The sequence below is a fragment of the Centroberyx gerrardi genome, chromosome 10 (assembly GCF_048128805.1).
Source record: "Centroberyx gerrardi isolate f3 chromosome 10, fCenGer3.hap1.cur.20231027, whole genome shotgun sequence".
NCBI classification, from domain to species: domain Eukaryota; kingdom Metazoa; phylum Chordata; class Actinopteri; order Beryciformes; family Berycidae; genus Centroberyx; species Centroberyx gerrardi.
In genome coordinates this window covers 354,428-367,151 of record NC_136006.1, presented here as the reverse complement: position 1 = coordinate 367,151, position 12,724 = coordinate 354,428, and the positions used below count along the sequence as shown (strand labels likewise).

At 48.6% G+C, this 12,724-nt stretch overlaps 1 protein-coding gene across 1 annotated transcript in view; it reads left to right on the top strand.

The window, feature by feature from the left end:
• Positions 1 to 12,380, top strand: part of znf385b (zinc finger protein 385B) — a 20,814-nt gene extending 8,434 nt beyond the window's left edge. The window contains exons 4-8 of the mRNA XM_078286137.1: positions 90 to 396; positions 6,717 to 6,898; positions 11,184 to 11,279; positions 12,075 to 12,135; positions 12,268 to 12,380. Of these exons, the coding sequence (XP_078142263.1) occupies positions 90 to 396; positions 6,717 to 6,898; positions 11,184 to 11,279; positions 12,075 to 12,135; positions 12,268 to 12,380 (759 nt within the window). The remainder of the gene's footprint in view (positions 1 to 89; positions 397 to 6,716; positions 6,899 to 11,183; positions 11,280 to 12,074; positions 12,136 to 12,267) is intronic.
• The last annotated feature ends 344 nt before the right edge of the window (positions 12,381 to 12,724 follow it).

Here is a 12,724-nt window from a genome sequence, read left to right as displayed (position 1 = left end):
GCTCCAGTAGATCAGGTAGTGAACCTCCTCCCTCCAGCCCCCCCTCCGCCTCCCCCGCCCCGGGCCTCAGCTCCTCCTGCTCCTCCTCCAAGGCCTCTCCTCCTCCTCCTCCTCCTCCTCCTCCTCCTCCTGCTCCCATCACCTCCTCCCAGCTCCAACTCCTCTCTGCCTGTCAGTCCCTCTCCTCCCCCCCTCCTCCCCCCCTCTCCTCCCCTCCTCCCCCGCTCTCCTCCCCCCCTCCTCCTCCCCCTCTCTCCTCCCCCTCCCCCCCCCAGGCCTCCCATCATGCTCCTCTCTCCATGGAGTCGGAGGAGGAGAAGGCCAAGAAGTTGCTGTATTGCTCGCTGTGTAAAGTTGCCGTCAACTCGCTGTCGCAACTGGAGGCGCACAACACCGGTGAGGAGAACCTGTCCTGTCTGTTACCTGTCTGTTACCTGTCTGTTACCTGTCTGTTATCAGTCTGTTATCTGTCTGTTATCTGTCTGTTATCTGTCTGTTACCTCTCTGCTACCTTTCTGTTACCTGTCTGTTACCTGTCTGTTACCTCTCTGTTACCTGTCTGTTACCTGTCTGTTACCTGTCTGTTATCAGCCTGTTATCAGTCTGTTATCTGTCTGTTATCTGTCTGTTATCTGTCTGTTACCTCTCTGCTACCTTTCTGTTACCTGTCTGTTACCTGTCTGTTACCTGTTACCTGTCTGTTACCTGTCTGTTACCTGTCTGTTATCAGTCTGTTATCAGTCTGTTATCTGTCTGTTATCTGTCTGTTACCTGTCTGTTACCTGTCTGTTACCTGTCTGTTATCAGTCTGTTATCTGTCTGTTATCTGTCTGTTATCTGTCTGTTACCTGTCTGTTACCTCTCTGTTACCTGTCTGTTACCTGTCTGTTACCTGTCTGTTATCAGTCTGTTATCTGTCTGTTACCTGTCTGTTACCTGTCTGTTACCTGTTACCTGTCTGTTACCTGTCTGTTACCTGTCTGTTACCTGTCTGTCTGTTACCTGTTACCTGTCTGTTACCTGTCTGTTACCTCTCTGCTACCTCTCTGTTACCTGTCTGTTACCTGTCTGTTACCTGTCTGTTACCTGTTACCTGTCTGTTACCTGTCTGTTACCTGTTACCTGTCTGTTACCTGTCTGTTACCTGTCTGTTACCTGTCTGTTACCTGTTACCTGTCTGTTACCTGTCTGTTACCTGTCTGTTACCTGTTACCTGTCTGTTATCTGTCTGTTACCTGTCTGTTACCTGTCTGTTACCTGTCTGTTACCTGTTACCTGTCTGTTACCTGTCTGTTACCTGTCTGTTACCTGTTACCTGTCTGTTACCTGTCTGTTACCTGTCTGTTACTTGTCTGTCTGTTACCTGTTACCTGTCTGTTTCCTGTCTGTTACCTCTCTGCTACCTCTCTATTACCTGTCTGTTACCTGTCTGTTACCTGTCTGTTACCTGTCTGTTACCTCTCTGCTACCTCTCTGTTACCTGTCTGTTACCTGTTACCTCTCTGTTACCTGTCTGTTACCTGTCTGTTACCTGTTACCTGTCTGTTACCTGTCTGTTACCTCTCTGTTACCTCTCTGTTACCTGTCTGTTACCTGTCTGTTACCTGTCTGTTATCAGTCTGTTATCAGTCTGTTATCTGTCTGTTATCAGTCTGTTACCTGTCTGTTACCTCTCTGTTATCAGTCTGTTACCTGTCTGTTATCAGTCTGTTATCAGTCTGTTATCTGTCTGTTATCAGTCTGTTACCTGTCTGTTACCTCTCTGTTACGTGTCTGTTACCTGTCTGTTACCTGTCTGTTACCTGTTACCTGTCTGTTACCTGTCTGTTACCTCTCTGTTACCTGTCTGTTACCTGTCTGTTACCTGTCTGTTACCTGTCTGTCTGTTACCTGTTACCTGTCTGTTACCTGTCTGTTACCTGTCTGTTACCTCTCTGTTACGTGTCTGTTACCTGTCTGTTACCTGTCTGTTACCTGTTACCTCTCTGCTACCTTTCTGTTACCTGTCTGTTACCTGTCTGTTACCTGTTACCTGTCTGTTACCTGTCTGTTACCTCTCTGCTACCTCTCTGTTACCTGTCTGTTACCTGTCTGTTACCTGTTACCTGTCTGTTACCTGTCTGTTACCTGTCTGTTACCTGTTACCTGTCTGTTACCTGTCTGTTACCTCTCTGCTACCTCTCTGTTACCTGTCTGTTACCTGTCTGTTACCTGTCTGTTACCTGTTACCTGTCTGTTACCTGTCTGTTACCTGTCTGTTACCTCTCTGCTACCTGTCTGTTACCTGTTACCTGTCTGTTACCTGTCTGTTACCTGTCTGTTACCTGTTACCTGTCTGTTACCTGTCTGTTACCTGTCTGTTACCTCTCTGCTACCGCTCTGTTACCTGTCTGTTACCTGTCTGTTACCTGTCTGTTACCTGTTACCTGTCTGTTACCTGTCTGTTACCTGTCTGTTACCTCTCTGCTACCTCTCTGTTACCTGTCTGTTACCTGTCTGTTACCTGTCTGTTACCTCTCTGTTACCTCTCTGTTACCTCTCTGTTACCTGTCTGTTACCTGTTACCTGTCTGTTACCTGTCTGTTACCTGTCTGTTACCTGTTACCTGTCTGTTACCTGTCTGTTACCTGTCTGTTACCTGTTACCTGTCTGTTATCTGTCTGTTACCTGTCTGTTACCTGTCTGTTACCTGTCTGTTACCTGTTACCTGTCTGTTACCTGTCTGTTACCTGTCTGTTACCTGTTACCTGTCTGTTACCTGTCTGTTACCTGTCTGTTACTTGTCTGTCTGTTACCTGTTACCTGTCTGTTTCCTGTCTGTTACCTCTCTGCTACCTCTCTGTTACCTGTCTGTTACCTGTTACCTCTCTGTTACCTGTCTGTTACCTGTCTGTTACCTGTTACCTGTCTGTTACCTGTCTGTTACCTCTCTGTTACCTCTCTGTTACCTGTCTGTTACCTGTCTGTTACCTGTCTGTTATCAGTCTGTTATCAGTCTGTTATCTGTCTGTTATCAGTCTGTTACCTGTCTGTTACCTCTCTGTTATCAGTCTGTTACCTGTCTGTTATCAGTCTGTTATCAGTCTGTTATCTGTCTGTTATCAGTCTGTTACCTGTCTGTTACCTCTCTGTTACGTGTCTGTTACCTGTCTGTTACCTGTCTGTTACCTGTTACCTGTCTGTTACCTGTCTGTTACCTCTCTGTTACCTGTCTGTTACCTGTCTGTTACCTGTCTGTTACCTGTCTGTCTGTTACCTGTTACCTGTCTGTTACCTGTCTGTTACCTGTCTGTTACCTCTCTGTTACGTGTCTGTTACCTGTCTGTTACCTGTCTGTTACCTGTTACCTCTCTGCTACCTTTCTGTTACCTGTCTGTTACCTGTCTGTTACCTGTTACCTGTCTGTTACCTGTCTGTTACCTCTCTGCTACCTCTCTGTTACCTGTCTGTTACCTGTCTGTTACCTGTTACCTGTCTGTTACCTGTCTGTTACCTGTCTGTTACCTGTTACCTGTCTGTTACCTGTCTGTTACCTCTCTGCTACCTCTCTGTTACCTGTCTGTTACCTGTCTGTTACCTGTCTGTTACCTGTTACCTGTCTGTTACCTGTCTGTTACCTGTCTGTTACCTCTCTGCTACCTGTCTGTTACCTGTTACCTGTCTGTTACCTGTCTGTTACCTGTCTGTTACCTGTTACCTGTCTGTTACCTGTCTGTTACCTGTCTGTTACCTCTCTGCTACCGCTCTGTTACCTGTCTGTTACCTGTCTGTTACCTGTCTGTTACCTGTTACCTGTCTGTTACCTGTCTGTTACCTGTCTGTTACCTCTCTGCTACCTCTCTGTTACCTGTCTGTTACCTGTCTGTTACCTGTCTGTTACCTCTCTGTTACCTCTCTGTTACCTCTCTGTTACCTGTCTGTTACCTGTTACCTGTCTGTTACCTGTCTGTTACCTGTCTGTTACCTGTTACCTGTCTGTTACCTGTCTGTTACCTGTCTGTTACCTGTTACCTGTCTGTTATCTGTCTGTTACCTGTCTGTTACCTGTCTGTTACCTGTCTGTTACCTGTTACCTGTCTGTTACCTGTCTGTTACCTGTCTGTTACCTCTCTGTTACCTCTCTGTTACCTCTCTGTTACCTGTCTGTTACCTGTTACCTGTCTGTTACCTGTCTGTTACCTGTCTGTTACCTGTCTGTTACCTGTTACCTGTCTGTTACCTGTCTGTTACCTGTCTGTTACCTCTCTGTTACCTGTCTGTTACCTGTCTGTTACCTGTCTGTTACCTCTCTGTTACCTGTCTGTTACCTGTCTGTTACCTTTTACCTGTCTGTTACCTGTCTGTTACCTGTCTGTTACCTCTCTGCTACCTCTCTGTTACCTGTCTGTTACCTGTCTGTTACCTGTCTGTTACCTCTCTGTTACCTGTCTGTTACCTGTCTGTTACCTCTCTGTTACCTGTCTGTTACCTGTCTGTTACCTGTTACCTGTCTGTTACCTGTCTGTTACCTCTCTGTTACCTGTCTGTTACCTGTCTGTTACCTGTTACCTGTCTGTTACCTGTCTGTTACCTGTCTGTTACCTCTCTGCTACCTGTCTGTTACCTGTCTGTTACCTGTCTGTTACCTCTCTGTTACCTGTCTGTTACCTGTCTGTTACCTCTCTGTTACCTGTCTGTTACCTGTCTGTTACCTGTCTGTTACCTCTCTGTTACCTGTCTGTTACCTCTCTGTTACCTGTCTGTTACCTGTCTGTTACCTCTCTGTTACCTGTCTGTTACCTCTCTGTTACCTCTCTGTTACCTGTCTGTTACCTGTCTGTTACCTGTTACCTGTCTGTTACCTGTCTGTTACCTCTCTGTTACCTGTCTGTTACCTCTCTGTTACCTGTCTGTTACCTGTCTGTTACCTGTCTGTTACCTCTCTGTTACCTGTCTGTTACCTCTCTGTTACCTGTCTGTTACCTGTCTGTTACCTGTTACCTGTCTGTTACCTGTCTGTTACCTGTCTGTTACCTCTCTGTTACCTCTCTGTTACCTGTCTGTTACCTGTCTGTTACCTGTTACCTGTCTGTTACCTGTCTGTTACCTGTCTGTTACCTCTCTGTTACCTGTCTGTTACCTGTCTGTTACCTGTCTGTTACCTCTCTGTTACCTGTCTGTTACCTGTCTGTTACCTGTCTGTTACCTCTCTGTTACCTGTCTGTTACCTCTCTGTTACCTCTCTGTTACCTGTCTGTTACCTGTCTGTTACCTGTTACCTGTCTGTTACCTGTCTGTTACCTGTCTGTTACCTCTCTGTTACCTCTCTGTTACCTCTCTGTTACCTGTCTGTTACCTGTCTGTTACCTGTTACCTGTCTGTTACCTGTCTGTTACCTGTTACCTGTCTGTTACCTGTCTGTTACCTGTCTGTTACCTGTTACCTGTCTGTTACCTGTCTGTTACCTGTCTGTTACCTGTTACCTGTCTGTTACCTGTCTGTTACCTGTCTGTTACCTGTCTGTTACCTCTCTGTTACCTGTCTGTTACCTCTCTGTTACCTGTCTGTTACCTGTCTGTTACCTGTTACCTGTCTGTTACCTGTCTGTTACCTCTCTGTTACCTGTCTGTTACCTGTCTGTTACCTGTCTGTTACCTCTCTGTTACCTGTCTGTTACCTGTCTGTTACCTCTCTGTTACCTCTCTGTTACCTGTCTGTTACCTGTCTGTTACCTGTCTGTTACCTCTCTGTTACCTGTCTGTTACCTGTCTGTTACCTGTCTGTTACCTCTCTGTTACCTCTCTGTTACCTGTCTGTTACCTGTCTGTTACCTGTCTGTTACCTCTCTGTTACCTCTCTGTTACCTCTCTGTTACCTCTCTGCTACCTCTCTGTTACCTGTCTGTTACCTGTCTGTTACCTGTCTGTTACCTCTCTGTTACCTGTCTGTTACCTGTCTGTTACCTTTTACCTGTCTGTTACCTGTCTGTTACCTGTCTGTTACCTCTCTGCTACCTCTCTGTTACCTGTCTGTTACCTGTCTGTTACCTGTCTGTTACCTGTCTGTTACCTCTCTGTTACCTGTCTGTTACCTGTCTGTTACCTCTCTGTTACCTGTCTGTTACCTGTCTGTTACCTGTTACCTGTCTGTTACCTGTCTGTTACCTGTCTGTTACCTCTCTGTTACCTGTCTGTTACCTGTCTGTTACCTGTTACCTGTCTGTTACCTGTCTGTTACCTGTCTGTTACCTCTCTGTTACCTCTCTGTTACCTGTCTGTTACCTGTCTGTTACCTGTCTGTTACCTCTCTGTTACCTGTCTGTTACCTGTCTGTTACCTCTCTGTTACCTCTCTGTTACCTGTCTGTTACCTGTCTGTTACCTGTCTGTTACCTGTCTGTTACCTCTCTGTTACCTGTCTGTTACCTGTCTGTTACCTGTTACCTCTCTGTTACCTGTCTGTTACCTGTCTGTTACCTGTTACCTGTCTGTTACCTGTCTGTTACCTGTCTGTTACCTCTCTGTTACCTGTCTGTTACCTGTCTGTTACCTGTCTGTTACCTCTCTGTTACCTCTCTGTTACCTGTCTGTTACCTGTCTGTTACCTGTCTGTTACCTCTCTGTTACCTGTCTGTTACCTCTCTGCTACCTCTCTGTTACCTGTCTGTTACCTGTCTGTTACCTGTCTGTTATCAGTGAGCTAGACTGACAGTATATGTGTCTCTCTGTCTGTCTGCAGGTTCGAAGCACAAGACGATGCTGGAGGCTCGGAGCGGCGCCGGGCCGATCAAAGCGTATCCGAGACCCGGAGCCAAGCTGAAGACCCAGAGCTCCGGACCGAAGGGATCCGGTCTGCAGAACAAAACCTTCCACTGCCAGATCTGCGACGTCCACGTCAACTCAGAGATCCAGCTCAAACAGGTGGGAACACAGACTGGGAATACAGACTGGGAACACAGACTGGGAATACAGACTGGGAATACAGACTGGGAATACAGACTGGGAACACAGACTGGGAACACAGACTGGACCTCAGGTTTAGGTCCAAAGAAGACAAATATAGATGAGACAGAGTTATCAGCCAGTTGTTAGATTAAAGGAATAGTTCACCCAAAAATGAAATCTCTGTATTTCTCTCCGCCCCCTCATGCCAGTTGAACCAGGTGTAGTTTGTTAGTCCATATGACACAAACACAGCACAGCGTCTGAAGTCAGTCGGGTCCGGTTCTCTAGAAAATCCATAAAGTTCCTCCATACAGCTGTAGCAGAATCCAAGTCTTCTGAAGCGAACGGTCGCACAGTGAGAAAAAAGACAGAGATTTACATTGTTATTTAGAACAAATGTTCACTGCAGCACTAACTTCATGAAACCTTCACCCAGAATCCCCCCCCCCCCCTTTCCCTTCAAACTGATCAGTGACTCTGAGACTCTGCTGAGGGAGGAACGTTCTGTCCATCAAGATTCAAGATTCAAGAGATTTATTTGTCACATGCATGATTGTACATGTACAACAGCAGTAAAATGTGGTTGCAACAACTCCGACAACTGTGCAAATAGCGAACGTAATAACAGGATATCAATGATAATATATAATAATATAAAGCTATATACAGGGAAAAATGACAAGTATCATAAAAGCTATATGTACATAATAACATAGGATAGAAATAAAAAATAAAAAAGCAAGGAATAGATAAAAAAGTAGAAAGGTGGCCAGTTATAAACAATTTACAATTTACAATTATCAGTGTGTAAACAGTGTGTAAGGTGCTGAGCTGCAAAAGGATGCAGAGTGCAGAAGTACAGGATGTGTGTTGTGTGGGGTTTTAAGTACACATGGACCGTATGGCCTGAGGGAAGAAGCTCCTTCAGCCTCTCAGTCCTGGCCATGATGGAGCGGAGACGCTTGCCAGAGGGCAGACACTGAAACAGTTTGTGGTCGGGATGGTGAATGTCCTTAATGATCCGGTTTGCCCTGGACCTGCACCGCCTGGTGTAAATGTCCTGGAGGCAGGGCAGTGCTGTCCCGGTGATACGTCCGGTGCATCGGATCACACTGTGAAGGGCTTTCTTCACACTGCTGCCTGAGGTGATACAAGCGCTGCCTTGCCTTCTTCACCAGGGTGGAAATGTGTGTGGACCATGTCAGGTCCTCAGAGATGTGAACTCCAAGGTACCTGTAGCTGCTCACTTTCTCTACCGGGGTCCCGTTGATCATAAGTGATGTGTAGTGGATCCTCTGCTTCTCCTTCCTGAAGTCCACCACCATCTCCTTGGTCTTGGAGACATTCAGGTCCAAGTTGTTCAGTCCAAGGTCCTTACACCATGATGACAGCACCTCCACCTCATCCAGATAGGCTGACTCGTTGTTATTGGAGATCAGGCCTACCACCACTGTGTCATCTGCGAATTTCACAATGATGTTGGAGGTTGTGTGTGGCTATGCAATCATAGGTGTAAAGGGAGTAGAGCAGTGGACTCAGGATGCAGCCTTGGGGGGCACCGGTGTTGAGGGTTCGGGAACTGGAGGTGCAGTTTTCAATCTTCACCACCTGCGGTCTGTCAGTCAGGAAGCTCTGGACCCAGGAGCATAGTGGGGAGCTTAGCCCCAGGTCCCTGAGCTTGGTGATCAGTCTGAGGGGAACTATAGTGTTGAACGCCGAACTGTACTCAATGAACAGCAGGCGCACATAGTTCCCCTTTCCGATGTCCAGGTGGGAGAGGGTGGAGTGGAGGACGTGGGAGATGGCGTCATCAGTACTCCTATTGGGGCGATAGGCGAACTGAAGGGGGTCTAATGAGCCGGGCAGAGATGAGCAGATGAAATCTTTAATGAGTCTCTCAAAGCACTTCATCACCACAGAGGTCAGTGCTACAGGGCGATAGTCATTTAAGAAGGCCGGGTTGGTCTTCTTGGGAACAGGGATAATGGTGGACATTTTGAAGCATGTGGGGACGACAGAATGGGTCAGGGACAGGTTGAAAATAGAGGTAAACACCAGGGCTAGCTGGTCAGCACATGATTTTAGCACCCGCCCAGGGATGCCATCTGGGCCGGCTGCCTTCCTGCTGTCTCAGAGCTCTCCTCACGTCGTGCTCTGAGACGGAGAGTGGGCGGTCCTCGCCAGTCAGGTCGCCCACTACAGTTGCGCTAGCGCTAGACACCGTGCCAGCATTGCTATCATTGTTAGCGCTCGCGCTACTGACCTCGAAGCGTGCATAGAAGGTATTTAAATCTTCCACCAGAGAGGAGTCCAGAGTCCAGAGAGGTGTGCGTTCGTCCTCTATAATCCGTGATCGTCCGAAGTCCTTGCCACATGCGTCTGCTGTCACGGTCGCACAATTGAGCCTCCACTTTGTCCCTGTACCGCCTCTTAGCCGCTTTCACCACTTTTCTGAGCTTGTAGGACGCCGCTTTGTACAGTGACATATCTCCAGTACCGAGCCCTTCGTTGTCGGCAGCAGTGCGTGCTTTCAGAGCCTCGCGGATTGTTTTATCAACCCACGGTTTCTGGTTAGGAAAGACCTTAACAGTCACCATGGGAATGATATCGTCTGTCAGCTTGGATATGAAGCACGTCACCACTTCCGTAAACTCAGCAGAGCTCACCCGGAACCTGTCCCAGTCCACGTCACTCAGCGCGTCCTGTAATGTGGCCTCTGATTGGGCAGACCAGTGTCTGACCTCTTTCGTTACCGGAGCTTCCTGCCTTAGCCTTTGTTTATATCCCGGGATGAGGAAGATGGCGGCGTGATCAGCTTTACCAAAAGCTGGGAGAGAGGTGGCTTTGTAACCGTTCTTGAACGGGGTGTAATAGCGATCCAATGTGTTTCCACCCCTGGTAGGACATGTGACGTGTTGGAAAAAGTTCAGCATAACCCGTTTGAGGTTTGCTTTATTAAAGTCACCAGCCACGATGAGGGCTGCGTCCGGATGTTTGGCATGGTGTTTGTTGATGTTATCATGTAATGTGGTCAGAGCAGTGTCCGTGTCCGCCTGCGGTGGAATATAAACGGCAACGGTGATGACCGAGGAGAACTCCCGGGGCAGGTAGTAAGGGCGACAGAGGATCGCTAGGTGTTCGAGATTGGGCGAGCAGGAGTGCGACAGAACAGAAACATTCCTTGAATCACACCATTTGTTGTTAGTCATGAAACACACTCCACTGCCTTTAGATTTGACGGATTCCTCCGTCCTGTCCATGCGAAACACAGAATGTTTCGGCTGGTTGAATGGCATAATCCGGCACCGCGGGGGAGAGCCGTGTCTCCGGGAAACAAAGGATGTTGCAGTCCCGTATGTCCCTTTGGAAGCGGGCCCGGGCCCTGATGTCGTCCAGCTTGTTATCCATGGATTGAACATTTGCAAGCAGGATACTGGGTAGGGGTGGACGGTGTGCTCCCGCTCGCAGTCTGTTTCCCCCGGTGTTTCTGCTTCCTGCTTCTCCTCGGAGGCTCGTTTCCATCGTTAGGATCCGCGTCCCGGAGGATCTCTTTCGGCCAAGTGGAGCTCTCGTGTAGAACTTCAGAAAAAGGTATGTAGTTCTAGTTGCGATGTTCAGAAGTTTGCTGAGGTCGTAGGTTATTAGTGCAGACGACGGGGAGGTGAAAGAGCACAAAAAAACGACATAAATAACAAACAGAAAGCACAGTCTAAGCGGAGCAGTCGCGACGGCGCCTGGTCTCAGCCGCGGCATCTTTTGTGATCATGAATGAAATAAGTGACCAACTCAGTAACTTTCCATCATGTGTGACGCCATAATATGATGTAATACCTGGATACTGAACCACACTAGACTCATCCACCTCCATGAGACTTCCCTCTGATAGATGAGAACGCTGCAGAGCCCGTTGTGTCTGTCAGGATCTGAGACTCACGGCTCTGCTCCGCTGCAGCCAGGCATCAGAGGAAGGATTCCTTCAGCAGCAGTGAACGTTGCTCCACTGCTCGCGCTGCGTTGCGTCCGAGCTAAAAAATGGCCGAGGTTCAATTCTCGACGGCTGACGCAGCGTTCTCCCTCACTGAGATAAAGTTGAGTTGATTGTTTTCTGGTGAATCCATTCAGAAGTCAACGTGCTCTGTGGAGCAGGAGAACGCCACGCCGGTGCGGCGCTGACGGCGGCGTGACATCACGCTGGTAGTGGAGCTCTAACCTAACTCTGTTGTTGTTGTTGTTGTTGTTGTTGTTGTTGTTGTTGTTGCAGCACATCTCCAGCAGGAGGCACAAGGACCGAGTGGCAGGAAAACCCAGCAAGCCCAAATACAGTCCGTACAACAAGCAGCAGCGCAGCTCACTCACTGTGAGTGTCTCTCTACCTCTCTCTCCCCCTCTCTCTCTCTCTCTCTACCTCTCTCTCTCCCCCTCTCTCTCTCTCTCTCTCTCTACCTCTCTCTCCCCCCCTCTCTCTCTCTCTCTCTCTACCTCTCTCTCCCCCTCTCTCTCTCTCTCTCTCTCTACCTCTCTCTCCCCCTCTCTCTCTCTCTCTCTACCTCTCTCTCCCCCTCTCTCTCTCTCTCTCTCTCTACCTCTCTCTCCCCCTCTCTCTCTCCCCCCCTCTCTCTCCCTCTACCTCTCTCTCTCCCCCCCTCTCTCTCTCTCTCTGTCTCTCTCTCTCCCTCTCTCTCTCTCTACCTCTGTCTCTCTCTTTCTCTTGGTCTCTCTCTTTCTCTCTGTCTGTCTCTCTCTCTTTCTCTCTACCCCTCTCTACCTCTGTCTGTCTCTCTCTCTTTCTCTCTACCCCTCTCTACCTCTGTCTGTCTCTCTCTCTTTCTCTCTACCCCTCTCTACCTCTGTCTGTCTCTCTCTCTTTCTCTCGGTCTCTCTCTTTCTCTCTCTCTGTCTCTCTCTCTCTCTCTCTCTCTCTCTCTCAGCTCTTATTATTGAAGTTAATGGTTTGTAACTGCTGCAGTTAATCACAATGACAATTATATTTACCTGTTATCTCTCTTTCTTTTTCCTCTCTCCTCCTCCCCTCCTCTCTCCTCTCCTCCTCTCCTTCTCTCCTCTCCTCCTTCCCTCCCCTCCTCTCCTCCTGTCCTCTCCTCGTCTCCTCTCCTCTCCTCTCCTCGTCTCCTTGTCTCCTCTCCTCCTCCAGACCAAACTCGCTCTCCAGAAGGATTTGGTGAAACCCTCCATGTCTCCTTCCTTCCTTTCCTCTCCTTTCTGTCCTCCCTCCTCTCTCTCCTCTTCTCCTCTCCTCCCTCCTTCCTCCCTCACCTCCTCCATCGCCCTCCCTCCCTCCTCTCTCTCCTCCTCTCCCCTCCTCCCTTCCTCCTCTCTCTCTCCCACCATTGCTCTCCATCCTCGCCCGGCCTCCTCTCTCTTCCCCCCCTCCTTCCTGCGTCCGGCTCCTGGACCAATCAGAGCGACGCAGGGTTCCATCCTCTTCGCCCCCTACTGACGGCAGCAGGGATTCGAACCAGCGACCTTCTCACCTGACCAGGGTTCAGTCCCCCCCCCCCCCCAGCATAGAGCTATACACTATAGAAAGGACACACACACTATATAGGAAGGAAGCTCTGTCCTCACAGCAGGGATTTGAACCAGCAACTTTCTTACGCCTCGTTCACTCTTGACTGTTCCGTTACAGTACATCACGGCACATTGAAAATCCATTCATTCCTATGGGAGACAGTTTTGCCACAGCGCCCCCTTGTGGCCCGCAGGTCTGTTGGCAGCAGAGTGATGACTCATGGATTCATGAGCTATTATATCTTACAGTAGAAAACAGAATATTTATCTATT